This window comes from Aphelocoma coerulescens, chromosome 12 (genome assembly GCF_041296385.1).
Source record: "Aphelocoma coerulescens isolate FSJ_1873_10779 chromosome 12, UR_Acoe_1.0, whole genome shotgun sequence".
In the NCBI taxonomy this organism is placed as follows: Eukaryota; Metazoa; Chordata; class Aves; order Passeriformes; family Corvidae; genus Aphelocoma; species Aphelocoma coerulescens.
The window spans coordinates 9421900-9437511 of record NC_091026.1 but is presented as its reverse complement, the minus strand read 5'-3'; the positions used below and the strand labels follow the sequence as shown (position 1 = coordinate 9437511).

At 53.2% G+C, this 15612-nt stretch overlaps 1 protein-coding gene across 3 annotated transcripts; it reads right to left on the bottom strand.

Moving 5' to 3' along the window:
• Positions 1-267: 267 nt before the first annotated feature.
• ABHD6 (abhydrolase domain containing 6, acylglycerol lipase) lies at positions 268-15354 on the bottom strand. Of its 3 annotated transcripts, none has more exons than XM_069027918.1 (10): positions 15256-15354; positions 11817-11886; positions 9955-10102; positions 6508-6664; positions 5979-6092; positions 5618-5750; positions 4195-4352; positions 3352-3406; positions 2804-2904; positions 268-2108 (listed from the first exon to the last, which is right to left on the bottom strand). In XM_069027918.1, the coding sequence occupies exons 3-10, from the start codon at positions 10071-10073 to the stop codon at positions 1932-1934; spliced, it is 1014 nt and encodes a 337-aa protein (XP_068884019.1). In that variant the 5' UTR covers positions 10074-10102; positions 11817-11886; positions 15256-15354; the 3' UTR covers positions 268-1931. The 3 variants fall into 3 exon arrangements, with proteins under 3 accessions (XP_068884019.1, XP_068884020.1, XP_068884021.1); XM_069027919.1 differs by lacking the exon at positions 15256-15354 and adding an exon at positions 12015-12287; XM_069027920.1 differs by lacking the exon at positions 5979-6092.
• Positions 15355-15612: the final 258 nt, after the last annotated feature.

Below are 15612 nucleotides of genomic sequence, written 5' to 3'. Positions count from 1 at the left end.
TGAGGTTTTATTTTTCTTCTTGAGTGTTTGGTGCCACTTCCTCTTAAGAAAATGAAAAAAAGGAAAATTTGTGTGGTCCTTGAAGAGATGAGATGAGCCTTCCTGGTCTTCAGCATCTCTCTTTCCATTACCAAATATTCCTCGAGCCAAAACCTACATCTCCCACAAATGTGGGGAGGAAAGAAGCAGTAGAGTAAGACCCCTGTGTCATCCCACACCACAGCCCCCTTCTTCTTCAAAGGAAAAAATAATCAGTGCACCATGGACTCCTTAAATCACTAGATTTTAATAGCCATATAAATCCTTTGCATACAGCAGTCTGTGGCATGAGAAACCATATAGATACCCAACAAATTTTTCTGGCCTTGAACACATAAAACTACCAGCAATTTTGTTTTTTAAATCAACTCCTGTAGTAGAAACAATAACCAAGCAATTAACAGCAAATTTCTAATTTTCTAAAAGAACAATGTTTCTTCTCTCAAAAAGAGCCAAGAAGCTGATGGGGAGTTTCAAATGTATGTACAGATTGGGGTACCTCAGGAAGCTGTCAGCACCACAAGCCTGTGTTCCCAGTCATGGGGGGGACACTCTAGCAGCATCCACTGTCACCCCCTGAGGAGGGCTGGGGGTGACAGCCACCTGCTGCTTTGCCTGTGAGGGCACCACACACCACCTGCCCTCCAGCTGCATCCACTGGTCCTGCCTGAGACCTGGACCAGCGCTCTGTCCCTGGGACAGGCAGTGAGGGACCACGCCTGGAGAGGTGCAGGATCCATCCCTGGACATCACCTTACAGGCTGTAAAGTGCAGCTTGCCTGTATTGCCTGTTTCTACCTATAGTTTCACTCGGTCAGGAGTTGTAATCATGGAGAGGATGTAGAAGCACACTGTACCTTTCCCCACCATCACCCAGCACCTTGCAGGCGAGCTGACCCCTCCTCACCATCCCCTGTGCTGGTCACACACACAGCCCCCTCCCACCCCTCACGCCTGTTCCGGTGGCATTGGCTTTTGCAGAATTCACAGAATTCATTAAGAAAATCATTATTTACATCCAGGTGTTCAGCAGCACAATGTGATAGAGGAGCTGAGACAAGAGCTTGCCCGAGGTGGCTGAGTCACACCCTGGCCATGGGCTTATTGCTGACTCGGGCTCAGGGGCCGGATCGCCCCGGGCAGTTCCCATTGCCCCGGTTCCACAGCAGTGGCAAAGCTGCTGCCTGCACCCCGTTGTCACTGACTGTGCTCACCCGCAGGGAGAACCAACCCTGGGCAAGGTGGGCTGTGCACAGACACCGCACCCTGGGCAACGTTAAGGCATTACAAATACACAGGAGCTATTCAGGGATTTAGAAAAACCCACTCAGAGTGTAAACATTTTTGCACATACAGTCATTGGACTTCCACACATGAAGTTTTCTGTTGTTTTCTGCATAAATCATGAGTTAAGGAGCTACACAAAGAGCACTCAAGCAGACGCCTGGAGCACTTGGGGGTTCTCTTACAGCACAGCAGCATGCAACACGATGGACTCTAAGTAGTAGAAATATTTTGTAAGTCTCAGTCCAGGATGCTTTCTCCTTCCTACATTTCATATATAGTTTAGGTAAATGTCATGAACAACTACGTGCTGGTAACCCAGGTAAGATGGGCGGCTGTGTGATGAACACTGGGTGATTTCAGCTCGTTTCTACCTTACCTCTAAGTAGAAAAGGGAGATACTCTGCTTCTGTTCCGGTATCTATGGAGGTTGCTCAATGACCCCAGGTCGCTGTGCCAATGGTGCTATAGGTTTAGGTATCAGTGATTCTGCCTTCCTCAGGGACTTTGGCACATTGACCCCGAATCATACAAGATCCCTGAGAACTTATCAAAGCTGCAGTACTTTACAATTTAACCTGGCATGGGCACTTCACTCCCTGCCATGCTCATGCCTGCTTCTTGTTGTTGTCTATGCTGTGCAGCAGCGCCAGGAACTCCAGGATGAGGTTGGCTGTCTTGCGGGGCCGCTCCACCACCACCGAATGCCCACAGTTCTCCAGGATGTACACATGGCAGTCTGGAATAGCGCTCGCTAAAACACTGGCACCAGAAACATCCAGGACCTGGATGGCAGAGGAAAAAACAGTCATTGCCACAGTGAGAGATGGGGTTTGCTGGACACTGTAGAAACCCTGTTAGGGTCCAGCCAGATGCAGAGCAGGGATGCAGACACAGTCCTTGTGATACCATCGCCCTGCCTGGGTACAGGGTAGGGAGGCTGCACCATGCAGCCTCAGCATGCAGCAGGGAACTCTCTTGGGTGCTTTTTTGGCTGCTGTCTCAATGCAAAGGTATCATTGCAAGCAAATGCTTGTATCTTTGCATTTATAGAGCCCTCTGCATGCCTGCAGCTTGCTTCCTCCCACTTCTTCCCTCCCACTCCTGCCTCTGAAACAAACCCGAAGACTCTGCCTTGAAGCCTGCCCACAATCCTCTTCCCAGTTGCCAGGACAACTCTCTGCTGACACTTTATTCTTCTTCCCAGCCCTTGCCTGCTTCGGTGCTGGCACCTACCCCCCAGCTGGCCCCTTGCACTCCACAGCCCTGGCACTGCCCTCTCCTCCCTCTGGACAGCTGGCTGTCAGCTTTCTGCCCATCACCCTGCTGAGCCCCTGTGTCTAAATCCACTGGGGACAGGGACACATGTGCCAGCTCCCTGCAAAGCAGTGCACAGCTTGGCAGCACAGCCCCTGCTGTGCCCCCGTGGGTGGGCACAGGCAGAGACAGGTCTGTGGGGGATGTGCACGGGGCTGCCTACCTGGTCCTGCTTTCCCCAGATGACCTGCGTCGGTGCTTTGATCTTGCTCATGTTCTCGTGGAGAGAGTGCCTGGACTTTTCATCCACAATTTCTAAAAACACTAGTGGGACAAGAGGAGAGTCAGTCCTACAGGGAGACGTTTTGCCTTCCCTTCTTAAAGAGGGCCCTGTGGGCCAGTCCTGCCAGTATCCCCTCACTGGGAAACCCATGCAGAGGTGACTGGCTGTCCTTGCTTTGCCGCCAAGCCCAGCTGCAGAGGGACCCTCAGCCAAGCCATCTCCTCATAGGCACTTGTTAACCCAGATGGGAGGGCAAGGGTGAAGCAGCAACCCCATCAGCCGTGGGGGTGGCAGTGCATTGCTACCAGCGACCAAGGTGTGTCCCCAAATCTGTTAATGACATTGCCCGCTCCCACCCCCAGCAAGACAGCACGGGATGCTGGGGCCCACCCATGTGCCGGGGACATGGGGGCTGGTCCCCAGCTGGTCCCCATGTCCTGGGGATCCTTCTGGAGAGCCTGGAGAGGAGGCTGCCACCATGCACTTACATTTCCGGTAGAATTCATTGTGTGGGATGCGAACGTCAACAAGGCCCTGGAGGATCTGCAGGGAGAGCAGAGGAGAGCTGCTGGAGGGGACCCATGCCCTGCACAGGTCTGAGCATGCCCAAGAGCACTCAACAGCAGCCCTTGCCTCCCCAGCAAGTGTGGCCCCAGTATGAGCTTCTTTCCTAAAGGTGTGGGGCTGTTGAAGCCACACTTAAGCAACATATATTTCAGCAACAAGTAACATTGTCTTTTATGATGCAGACCCGATTTCTACCCCTCAGCCATGACTGCACTTTTCTTCCTTCTTGTATTCTTTTGCCAAAAACACAAAAGGTCTTGGCATTATCTTACATTTTTTTCTTAGTCTCCAATCTACTCACTCCAGACTTCCTAAGGAAAACTAGTTTAATAGCCAGCCCTTCGCCAAGTTCCTCTCACTCGAAAATGACGCAATTAATTTCCATCACTTTCATTTAAAAAGCAGCAAACAATCCCCCTCCACGTCACACAACAGCTGCCTTAGTTATTTAATGCTTCCTGCCAGCCATATTTACTAAAAAACCCTTCCACATCCCAGCCTGCTGCCAAAAACTTAATGGGAGGAGGAATTCCAGCAGGCACTGCCAGAGGGAGGTTGGAAAAGAGGGTTTGAAGGGAAGGTGCTGGACAGATGCTGGGAGTGGGACTGGGTGTATCTCACCTGGGTGATGGCAGGGTTGGCAGCTCCAGCTCCACTCCCAGCATTGCCTCAGCTGCCACCACGTAGGCTCAGGGAGAAGCAAACCTGCTCACCATCTCCAAGCCCCCCTTTCCCAGCCGCCACAACCAGCGTTGGCTTCTCACCTGCTGTGGCACCTTGAAGCGAACGTAGGAACAAAGCTTCAGCATATCCGCCATCTCCTCGGGTGTCGAGGGGATTAAAGGGATCCTGTCAATGTGTTTGGACTCTTGCAGCTCCCGGAGCTGCTTAATGAACTTGCTGTCAGTGGTACTTGGCAGGCCTGGGTGAAATGAGAAGGGGTGAACAAGCTAAAACCCAGATGAGATCCCCCCCAACAGCCCAAACAAAAAAACATTCTTGTACTGACCTCCCTCATCCCTGCTTCTGGCTTCCTGCCTGCTCACTCTTCAAAAAAATATTTTAAAAGAGGGGAAGAAAACATCTGTACATACAGCCACTTCAGTATGCATCCAAAGATACCCAGCCTCCCTCCTGCTCCAGGGCTTGGCACCACCAACCCTGCAGACTGGCACGGCACGAGGTGTAGACATGCATGACTACTTCAGCAAAAGCTCTAGAGATTATTTTTATGTGGTCAGCGGATGCAAACACTAGTGCCCAGCCTGCCACTGCACAGGTTGGACAGAAAATTTCAGCAGCCCCATCTGCATGCACCACTGAGGAAAAATTCCCCAGCAATTTAATCCCAAACCTTTCCGCAGCCTCCACACAGAGGTTTTGTATCCAGAAACAGCCAGAGAGACAGTCGACACCTCTCCCAGAGGGGAGTGGGAACCTGACGCCCCCAGAGCCCGGTAGCTAGGTAACATTCGCTTTGTTTCATTCCTTAGTGCGTACTTGGAAGCCGCTTTCCTTGCGTGGGAGGGGGAAGGAGCTGCTATGACAACTGGGATGCAGCAAAGCCTCCCCGGCAGAGAAGCTCCCTGCCTGCCATGCCTCCTGCAGCATGTCATGCCCAGGCTCCCCTGAGCCCCCTGTCCAGGGGATGCTGGGGATGGAGGGGATAGAGGGGACACCCTGCTGACCTGTGCCCAGCCCTGAAGTGCTCTTCCCACTCAAGGCACCCAAAGGTAGGAGGTCAGAGCTCTCTGGCTCCCAAAGCCCCAGCCCCTCAGCACACCAGCGCTTTCAGGAGGCCAGAATGGGGAGGCTATTCCTGTTGCAGTCTTGGTTCCCTCTCCTGAACTGAGAGGCTGCAGACAGGCCATGTGAAATGCCTGCCATCCCAGGGGAAAAGGCATTTTCCTGCAGAGCGGAACTTGTCCCATTTGCCCTCGTTGCCGACTCTTACCAAAGCACAGTGGGACAAACGCCAAACCCCTGGAGAAGAGTAGCCAGCACAAGGCTGTGGTTTTCCCTTGTGCCTTGCCAGAGATTTTCAGACTATAAATAAAAATTATTTCTAAATGCTTTGCACTACATGTCTATGCTACCCCCAGCACTGCCCAGGACTTTTACACTGGCTCCTGCTTGCCCTCTCTCTGTCTCTCCCTCTCTCTGTCTTGCCTCCCCTGCCTTGCCCACCTGCAGGACAGATGAGGGTCAGGCTGCAAATATCTTCTGGGTACTGAGCAGCATAGACGCCAGCAACATTTCCCCCCATGGAAGTGCCAACCAGATGAAAGGGCTTTCTGTTCAGCTTGATGCACTCCACGAACTGGCAGGGAGCAGAAGGAGCATTGTTAGGAGAGAGGAAACAACAGCATGGGGTCAGGTCATTAGATAAATTCAACTCAAAAGCTTGAGACTGGTGGCTGTGGCTGCCTGGGAAGGGAGGGAGCAAGGCCACACAAGGCAGACTCATGGGGCTTAGCATCCCTCACGTCCCCACATCCCTCACGTCGCCACATCGCTCTGCGGAGGTGATGTGATGCTGGGGCTTTACCTGGTGTATTCTCTTAGCTTGCCCACTAATGGAGTAATCATCCAAGTCTGAGCGGGTCGTGCCCTCGTGCCCAGGCATGTCCACACACACCAAGTGCAGGTTATTTGGCAGGAACTGCAGAAACAAACCAGGGGTGGTTACAGTGCACGGAAACTGCTGCAAAGCCCAGGGACGGCAAGGGGGGAGCCCGGGTGAAAGCAGCAGGGGGTCACTCTCCTCCTGGCAGCCCTGGTTGCTCGTGCCCCAGAATAAGTCAGTTCAGGTACCAAGGATGACATGATGAGAGAGCGTGGCCAAGACTTGCATCCCATGGAGGCAGCAAGTGTGTACTGCTCTTCCCCTGCAGCTCTGCGTGTTATAGGGGTGAAGGGATGCCACAAGCAATGAGCATGAAGCTAAGGAGCGTGTTCCTAGCATGTCACAGCAGTCAGCCCATCCCATGCATGTGACCACTGGGCCCCCACACTGCCCCCAAGCCCAGGACCATCAATTCTCAGTAAGGAGCAACATGATAGAAATGGAATCGCACCTTGACTATGGACAGCCACATGTCTTTGTGGGCAGAGAACCCATGTAACATGAGGATGGACGGTCGGTATCCAGGTCTCCCTCTATAGGAATAACAAAACTGATAGTCATCGTAGTTTGCATATCTAACCTGCATGCCCAGGGCTCGGCGCCAGTACCTGGAAACAAGGAGAAAACACCAGTGAGCAAGACAAGACCCGGGCCCAGCCATGGTATAAGCCAGGTGACAAATCCAAGGGCAGCCACAGATTTGTTGGCTTACTAAGGCCGGTTAGGTTGGGCTCTTACTGGTGCCATAATGGGCCTACTGGGATTAACCCTGCCCTTCTGGTCCCTGGACAGCTGTAGTACTGGTGGTTGGCTGCACTGCAGATGGTTTGTGGAGACATTCTATTAAGAAATTTTTTTAAAGACCCTAAATATCTCATTTAGAAATGGCAATGGGCCAAAATAACAATGGTAAAACAGAAAATGCCCAAAGGCAGGTATGAGGACAGGGACTCGAGAGAGGGGCAGCACATGCGGCAAGGCAGCACGCAGGGTGGGCAGGCCAAGGGAGACAGTTCTCCCAGATGGATAAGGTGGGTTTGTGACAGGGTTATCTGGACACAATCCTGTGGGGAGTACATCACCCCACAGACACACACATCAGTTCCTAGCCAAAACAACCATGTCACCCTGGAGCACCACAGAAACCCGGTTCCCATGGACCAACTAGACAGCCTTTGAAAATGTATTTATACACGCACAAAGGACCAGAGGGGACCATCCTTACACTGGGTTTAGCACCCCCGAAGATAGCAGGCTAACCCCAAGGCTGTTCCTCTGAAAGCAGAGGCAGACAGCTCCTGCCAGCATATGCTTGCAGCCTGCTCAGAGGATGCAGCAAACTGCTGGCCAGAAGGACCTGGACAGAGATTATCGGTGACACTTTGGACACATGATGTGTACGTGCAGCCCAAGGCAGACAGCAAACAGCAGGGTCGCTTTCTTTGCGTTTCCCCTGAGCTCAGATATAACCCTTGTCAGGACAACTACTGGGCTACTCCTGGTGGCCAAGACACTAGCAAATACTTTTATATGCCCTATCAGAGTTTATTTAAGATACAAGAGCAAGGTCACCAACACTTCTGGACTGTCCTACCTCTCTGCCCACTCAAAGCTTATGCATAGTGGAATCCTCTTTTAGCATAATCTCTTTTTCGAGGGAGTTAATGGGACTTAAGCAGCATCTCAGTTCTGTGCTGGTCCTACAAGGAGAGGTGAATTTTTCCTTAATAAGTGTCTTAAGAGTCCTTGCCTCAAAGGCACTGGTGTGAACTACTGATGGGCAAGATGATAACATTTTTAGCAACTGATCCTAATGGATCAATTCAGCAGAAGGCAAAATAATCTGTGCAAAGCTGAACTGATCCCTCACAAGGTGTTAACTCACTTAGTGGCAGCAGCAAGAGTGATAAACTGATTAACCCCCTGTCATAGCACAGGCAGAGCAGCTCCAGGGCCAGAGTCAGCGGGACAGCCCTGGATGTCCTGCCAGGCAGGAAGGCGCATTAGTGGCAGGGAAAGCAGAGAGGCCACGGGTGAGGGGGGCCCAGTATGACCCTTGACTGTGCCAGCTGAGGACACAGACTGGCAGTGAGGAAAAGGAGCAGGCAGGGAATTATGGAAGAAGGGAGAAGGTTCCCCCAGGACCTCCCAGGAGCAGTGCTGCAAAGCTGGAGCTGCACAGGGCTGAAAGGGGAGGGCAGCATGTCATGCTGCCTGTACCTCCCCTGCCTCTGCTGATGGGGAAACACAACCATTTCACCCCTGAAAAAAATCCAGCTTGGAAAGAAGCCAGTAGAAAAGGAAGAATAAAGGCAAACCCACACTTCTCATCCACTGTCCCTAACAAAAGAGGTGCCCATGGCACACAGGGCATCGCAGTTACTCCTGCAGGAAGCCCATACTGCCAGAAATGCTGGGAGAGAGAGAGAGATGGGGGGAGCACACCCTTCAAAAGAATACAGTCCTGATCCCTGCTCACACGCTCCCTCCCTCACCCAGATACAGACCAACCTGCCCACAGTACATTTTCACTCAGCCCCTTATCTGCAACCCCAAAAGAACAAAGGCAGCAAGGCATTCTCTACCTTCTACTCAGCCTGGCTCCTCCAAGCTCCTGGCATCAGACCCTGCACCTCCTTTGCCCTGTCCTGCCACCCCTGCCTGTGGCTGCTGAAGGCTTCAGCCTGACCACACTCACTCAGCAGTGTTTTGCAGGGATGCTCCTCGGAACCTCAGTCCATCAGGGTCCTCCCTGGCTTCCAGCCACTCATATATCCAAAGAAGTAAACCACTTTGACTGCCAAACTCTGTACCACCACGGGGCAGCAGAAGGCTGTGACACTGCCTCCTCTCCTTTGTAGATTGATGATCCCATCATTGGGGTTTTCATCCCATGCTCCTTCCTCTCTCAGTTGCTGTGAATAAAAGGCTGCTAATTAAAGTGTCTTTAGAAACAGGCTTCATCCTGTTACTACACCGGAGTGCTGCAGTGGGCAGCTTCCTCTCACAGGAGGTCACTTGGATTTGGAAACACCCCATGAGCTGAAATGCAGGAGCCACCATCTGCCAGCAGCATGTGAGGGCAGCCTGACATGCTGCCTGCTCTGCCCGTGCTGTCTGCTGCTGCCTGCTCCACGCTGGGGGATGAGACTCTGCCCCAACTTCTGAAGGGAGTTATTCCAGCTTTTCCTTGCAATAAACCCAGAGAGGAAAGCTGCCAGTGGGCTTATCACTGATTTCCAGGGACAAAGGAGGACCAAAGGATGTAGTGCTTGCCTCCCAGTATCAGAAAGGAGAAGATTCAAGGGGATAAGGAAAAGCATCCCTCCATCTTCTCTGATGCTTCATTCCAGAAGAAAAAGAGAGGATGAGAAAAGCCTCATCCATAACTACTAATGAAGGAGGAGTCCCTGCCTGCTGAGCAGGCTGTCAGCTGGGATGGAGTGTGTGAGCCTGGGGACACCCAGCCACATTGATGAGGTGGGAGATCACCAGACTGCCACAGCTGCCGGGCTGGTGGACAGGCTGCAACAGCAGTGCTTTTCCCAGTCTCAGTCCTGTCCTTGGGGAAAGCAACCCAAAAAGGTTTGGCGAGATCTTGCAAGCTGGCACTGCAGTGGCAGCCTGGCCAACAGCCCCCTGGCACAGCAAGGGGCCTGACAGACATATGCCTCAGCAGCCAAAATGCAATAGGAATATGCCATTTTCTTCTCCCAGACATGCTTAAAGCTGCACACAGCTGGCATGGCCCTGGAGAACCCCAGCTCACCTGCTGCCATCGCCGTCAGGGGCAGGAGCACCCAGCTCTGTTGCACCACGGTGACCTGTGTGGGGGGGGGCCTGCTGGGCACGGGTTCCACCCCTGCCACACTGAGAGCAGCGGAGCTCGTGCACTCACCAGTAGTAGATGCGGATAAGCGCCGAGGGCCAGAGGAGGAATGAGGCCACGAAGGCCAGGATGGGGATAGCCAGGGTGCCGCCGGCGATGACAAACATGTTCAGCACATCCAAGTCCATGCTGCTCTTCAGTAATCAGCCTCACCTGCCTGCATTTAGGGAAGGTTCTGAGGTTAACCACCAGAAATTATGACAAGTCATTGCTAAATAAGAACTGCTGCCAGGTGAGGAGGAAAGTGGATCTGCAAGAGGCAGATATCACTCAGGAGCACAGCAAACTCTCCTTCAGTTTTAAAACCCAATTATTTCTTCTGGTTCCTTAATGGATATAATTATTGCAATGTTATCCTCTCAGGAGAGCACATCTCAAACGGGCAGTGAGCCTCCTAACAGGCATGGAACGTGTCTGGAGTGACAGGACACAACATGGCCCTTGGGACACTTCGCAGACACAGGAGGCACAGTCCCCTAAGGGGTGCAGGCAGCCTTTCCCCCCACCATGAGTGCAGGCAGCCGTTCCCCCCATGGGTGCAGGCAGGGCCAGCTTCAGGCAGGCTCCACGCTTCTTTTTGGAGGCAGGTGTCCAGCTCTGACTCCCTTCCCTCCCCCTGCCTGATCCCAAATCCCCAGCACACAACCACTGACCTAGAATTGATGGGTTGAGCCCAGCTCTCATTACTGCTCTGCACAGGCACCAACTAATCAAGGAAGCAGAGTCTATTAATGGACTCGGGAACAGAAGAAAACAACTTGGCAGGGCACTCTTTGGTGTCCAGCCCTTACCAGAGACAAATTTATCCCCACCCCCACATCCTCACTTCTGCCCCACATTTTGCACTTGGATCACAGATTCCCATCCCTGCTCCCCATCATCATTTGGACAAATCCCAGGGACAGCAGGTGGAGGACACTGAGAACAAGGGCAAGCTCTCACACAATGTCATGTTTGTCCCTGAACTCTCCCCACCACAGACAGCTGGGATATATTTTTCTCATTAAGAGATTAAATGCTGCCACGCACACATCTCCTCTAATTCCCCCTGCTAACCAACTCATGGCTCCCCCTTTCCTCAGCACGAGCAGTTTTGTCCCACATTTGTAAAACGAAACATCCTCAATGCCTGCTCTCCCACCAGCCACTCAACCCCCATCACCACCTCCAGATTTCTCTGTGCCAGGACAGTCAGATTTTTTCCAGCTTCCTGCAAGACTCACAGTGGTGTGTGTGTGTGGTATGTTGATGCCATGAAACAGGAAGACAATCACCACAGTCACAGCCTCCCGCCCCCAGACACCATCACATTGGATCACACTGGACCCCCCCACTTGGTTACACACAACCAAGAGAAACGGTTTACAGAACCTCTGAAGCATCAGCCAGATTTGCCCTCTTCCCCCAGGGAAAATAGGAATAACTGAAATTTGAGGAATACTGTAAATATTTCCACCAGGCACCTCCTTAACAAAGCTAAACCTCATTTCCTCCTTCAAGCCTCAGCAACACGTCGTTATTCATTTAATTAACATTTTGTAGAAAGATCTTTGATCTCGGCATGGCTTGTTCATAGATAAACACTTTATGCAACCGATAAACCTTATCCATGGGAGCAGGGCTGCGAGGGAGCCCACCCCCGAGCACTCGCTGTCTTTCCCTACGTCACTAAAACAGGGCAAACATTAAGCACAGAAAATCGCCATTGTTCCCATTGGTGACCCGTAACGAGAGAAGGCTGCAGGAAGGAAAAAGCGTGGGATGGTGGGAGCCCTTGTGCTCCCTGGCACGGGGTCACCACCTCTGCCTCCACCTCCACACCGCTTTTAGAAAACTAAACGAGGAGAAAGTCTTTAAAAAGCCTGGCTTACCTTGCAGAATTCCCCTTCTCCTCTCGGCACAAGTCCTGCTCGCTGTGGGCAGCGGCGGTGTCTGAAAACACTGTCAGAAGAGGAAAAAAACAAGGTCAAAATCGCAGTCCTGCTTTTACTCCTCCCTTCAGGCTCCGCAGCCTGGTGAATTTGGGGTATTGAAGCCACCAGCTTCCCTTTAAGACGTCTCATATTCACCTTCTGACCAACCTTTCCCCTGTTTATCTAAATATGGTCTTTGGTACAATAAAGCCCGCTTTGTTCCAAGCAGCAGCGAAGTGCAAGCTGCCATCGGAGAGGGAGCGAGAGCCGCGGCCGGGAGAGCCGAGCCCAGCAGCCCCAGGCAGGGCTGCGCGGACCCAGCGCCGCGGGCTCATGCTTGCCCTTCAGGTGATTACTGCTATTAGAACAAAGCCAGCTAAGCTGCTTCTCGTCCCCTTCCTCTTTGTCTTAAAGGTACTTTTCCAGGCCCCCCCTCCGAGCCTTCCCTGTGTGACACAGGCTGAAGCGAAGCGCAGCCGCAGGAAATGACTGGGGAGGCAGCAAAATGCTGCCCTGAACTCGCTGGCAGATTTTGGCTGTGAAATTCACAGGGAACGATCAATAGGAGCACCGGAGCCACCCGGCATGAATTCTGGGGGCTGCTTCAAGCCAGAAAATCCCTGAGAGCCCCCCTTGCCACGGCCGCAGGCGCAGCCGGGGGATGCTGTCCCCATCACGCCGGAGCATTTCGGCAGGGCCGTGGCAGCCCCCGCTCACCACGTGAGCCCTGGCGCCCAATGCCGGCCGTGCGCACCCGGCAAGCCCCGCTCAGGGCCCCGCTGGCCACGGGTGCCTGGGGGGGAGGATGCTCGGGGAGCCCCATGGCGCTTCCGAACCTCCTTCTGCGTGGGCAGAGCACCGCCACTATTTCCATGGCTACCTCCGGTGGAGGAAAATGTCAGCAGGCTCAGCTGTGCAGTCAGGGCCAGCCACCGTCACCACAGTCCCCAGCACCCCCTGCCCCACGAAGCCACCCCTGCACCCAGCAGTGCTGCAGGGACAGCGGCTCCCCAAAGCCTCGTGGGAGCACCCACAGTGGCAGTGCCCTGCCATGGTGCTTTGCCGAGGGAGCAATAACCCTCCGTGCTGCAGTTGGACCAGGCAGCATCAGCGCAGGCCCCGGCACAGTCCTTTGCTACCAGCTAGAGTAGCTTTTTAAGCTACTGTGGGTTTAAAAATAAAACAAGCCCTCTGGTAACAGCCATAAGTCTTCATACCACAGCTCGTCCATCACTCTGGAGTGCCCTGTGACCGAGAGTCACAGCAAATGGCCCCAAGTGTTGCTACTGCTTCTCGGAAGGATCTCCATATACTTCATAAATTAACTCGCAAACATCAATTAGGCAACTCTGATAAATGATGTGTGATAAATGATGTGGTGATAACGCCAAGCACACTGCACACATGGCAGGGCACGGGATGCCAAACCAGGAGTACTGGTTCCCATACTGGCAATAAGCACTAACCACCACAGCCTGCATCCTGCGTGGGAGGATCCCCAAAACAAGGCACCCCAGGTAATGGGATAGTCCCAGGACAGATGCTAAGGGGAGGCTCCACATCTTCATTTGTTTACTACTTCCTCCCCTGTGTTAGATTCAAGTAAAGGTTTCAGCACCTGCAAAGAGAGGGGCCAGCAGTTGGAAGGGGTCTGTGGGTCACTACAGAGGACAGCATGTCGGGGACAGTCCCAAGGCCATGGGACAAAGGTATTTTTCCTCTTTCAAGCTCAGTGTGTCACTCCTGGGCGGCTGGGGAAGACCCAGCTCAGTGTGTATCTGTCATTTTTTTCCAAGCCCCACAGAGAGGCAGCAGCAGCACAAAACCTACCCCAAGGCAGAAGGGCCTTGGGTTGGAAGAGGAAACTGGCAGCTGATGCACTGGGCAGCCCTGAGGAAGGCCAGGCAGGGATTTCACAGAACAGGAATCACATGTATGCCCTCACTGCCAACATTCAGGCACAAAGGCTGTCCTGGGCTGTGCTCGTCGGGACTGGGCTGCACAACTGCTACTGCACCCAGCGTTTTGCTCAGCCCACCTGCACCCAGTGCAGTCCATGTCTGACTGATCACTGTATAGCTGAAAGCTAAGCAGCACATTTAGGCATATGTTAATTTGTTTTTTTTAAGATCTGAAAAGGAAAAAGCATCAACCAATTTTAAGATCCCACTGCAGAAACAGGGGGCTTTGAGGGACCTCAGTGGCTGAGGTGGGTCCCCCCGAAAGCCCCAGCTCACACCACTAACCATGTAAAAAGAAAAATCTAAAACATGCAAGTGACCCTTTCCCTTGGAAACTCCCTCACCCTTGCATCCTCTGGAGCCAGAAAAATAATATTGACTATAAATGACAACATAACTACTCTTACGACTCCCCAGCGGTGTAGTTTGCTATGTGATCCTTTAGGTGCTAATCACAGTGAAGTTGTAATTTAATACCTATTAATATTTGAAAGATCTCTGTCTGTCAGTTAGCCAGCTCTCAATCTTAATCCAGCCTCCGGTGAGCTGAGAGTAGGAAATGTGCCCTTTCACCTTCATTTATTTATAGATGGCAGAAATGAGATCATTATGTCTGCAGCAGCGTTTCTCAAAACGTACATCTCTGAGCCATTTGTATCTGTGCAACACGGCTCCAACACGAGCCAGAAAGTCTGAGCTGCTCCCTGACCCTCCTGCTGTACCCCAGGCTGGGAATAGGCAGGGACAAGCCATCAGCATCACTGCCAGCCAGCCTGGGCACAAGGTGGATGAAAAGCATGACCCAAGCAGGCTGTGCTGCCAGTCAGCTGCTGGTTTAGAAATTCATAACGTGCCCATCCTCCTTCTGGACCCCATCGCCATCCTCATCCTGCCGCACACGCACGCAGCAGAGCACGCATGGCACATCAGATGTCACGAGTGCGCTCGGACTCAGCTGCCTCCTGGTGAGGGGATAGGAAAGAGTTGGGCAGGGATGAGGTAGGGGTATCCAGGGGCCACATCCTGGCCCCTACTCTCAGCACAAAGGCCCCCCCGCCAAAGCATTCTCCTTCGGCAAAATGACAGCATCCTCCGAACAGCAGCAGCTGAGACCATAGAATCCTTTAGAGTCATAAAACGGTTTGCATTGGAAGCAACCTTAAAGATCATCTTGTTCCAACCCCCTCGCCACCAAATGATTAATTGTTGGGGGGGGGGGGGGAGGCATTTAAAGGCAAATTAAGTAAATCTCTGAATATATATTTTAATGTTTTTCTTGGATTTCGTCTTTGCTCACCATCTTCTACCCACCCCCAGCGATGCCAGGGTTGGGACCGGGGAGACCCGGACGCCGGAACCGCCCCCCCTCCGCTCACTTTCCCCCCGGTCCTGTCATTGCCACCGTCAGCCCCGCATCCCGCCCCCCCGCCTCTCACCGGTCCGATCCGATCCGATCCGATCCGAGCCGTGCCGGGCCGTAATGGCAGCGCCGGGCGGCGGAACGCGGCGGCTCCGCTGCGCCCTCCCCCCGCGCCGGTGCGGCTCCACGGGGCGCAGCGGAGAGGCGGGGATGCGGCTCCGCGGGGCGGGATGCCAGGGGGTATAGGCGGGACACAGCTGGGGTGAAAGGGGGGTGAGGTAGGGGCGAAAACGGGGGCTACAACGGGGTGCAAGGGGGGATGCGATAGGGCTGCTTTGCCGATGCGACGGGGGGCCACAAGGGCTGCAAGGTGGAAACAGAGGGGGGAGGTAGAGCGACGTCAATGGAGGTGCAAGGGGGGGGATGCAATCAA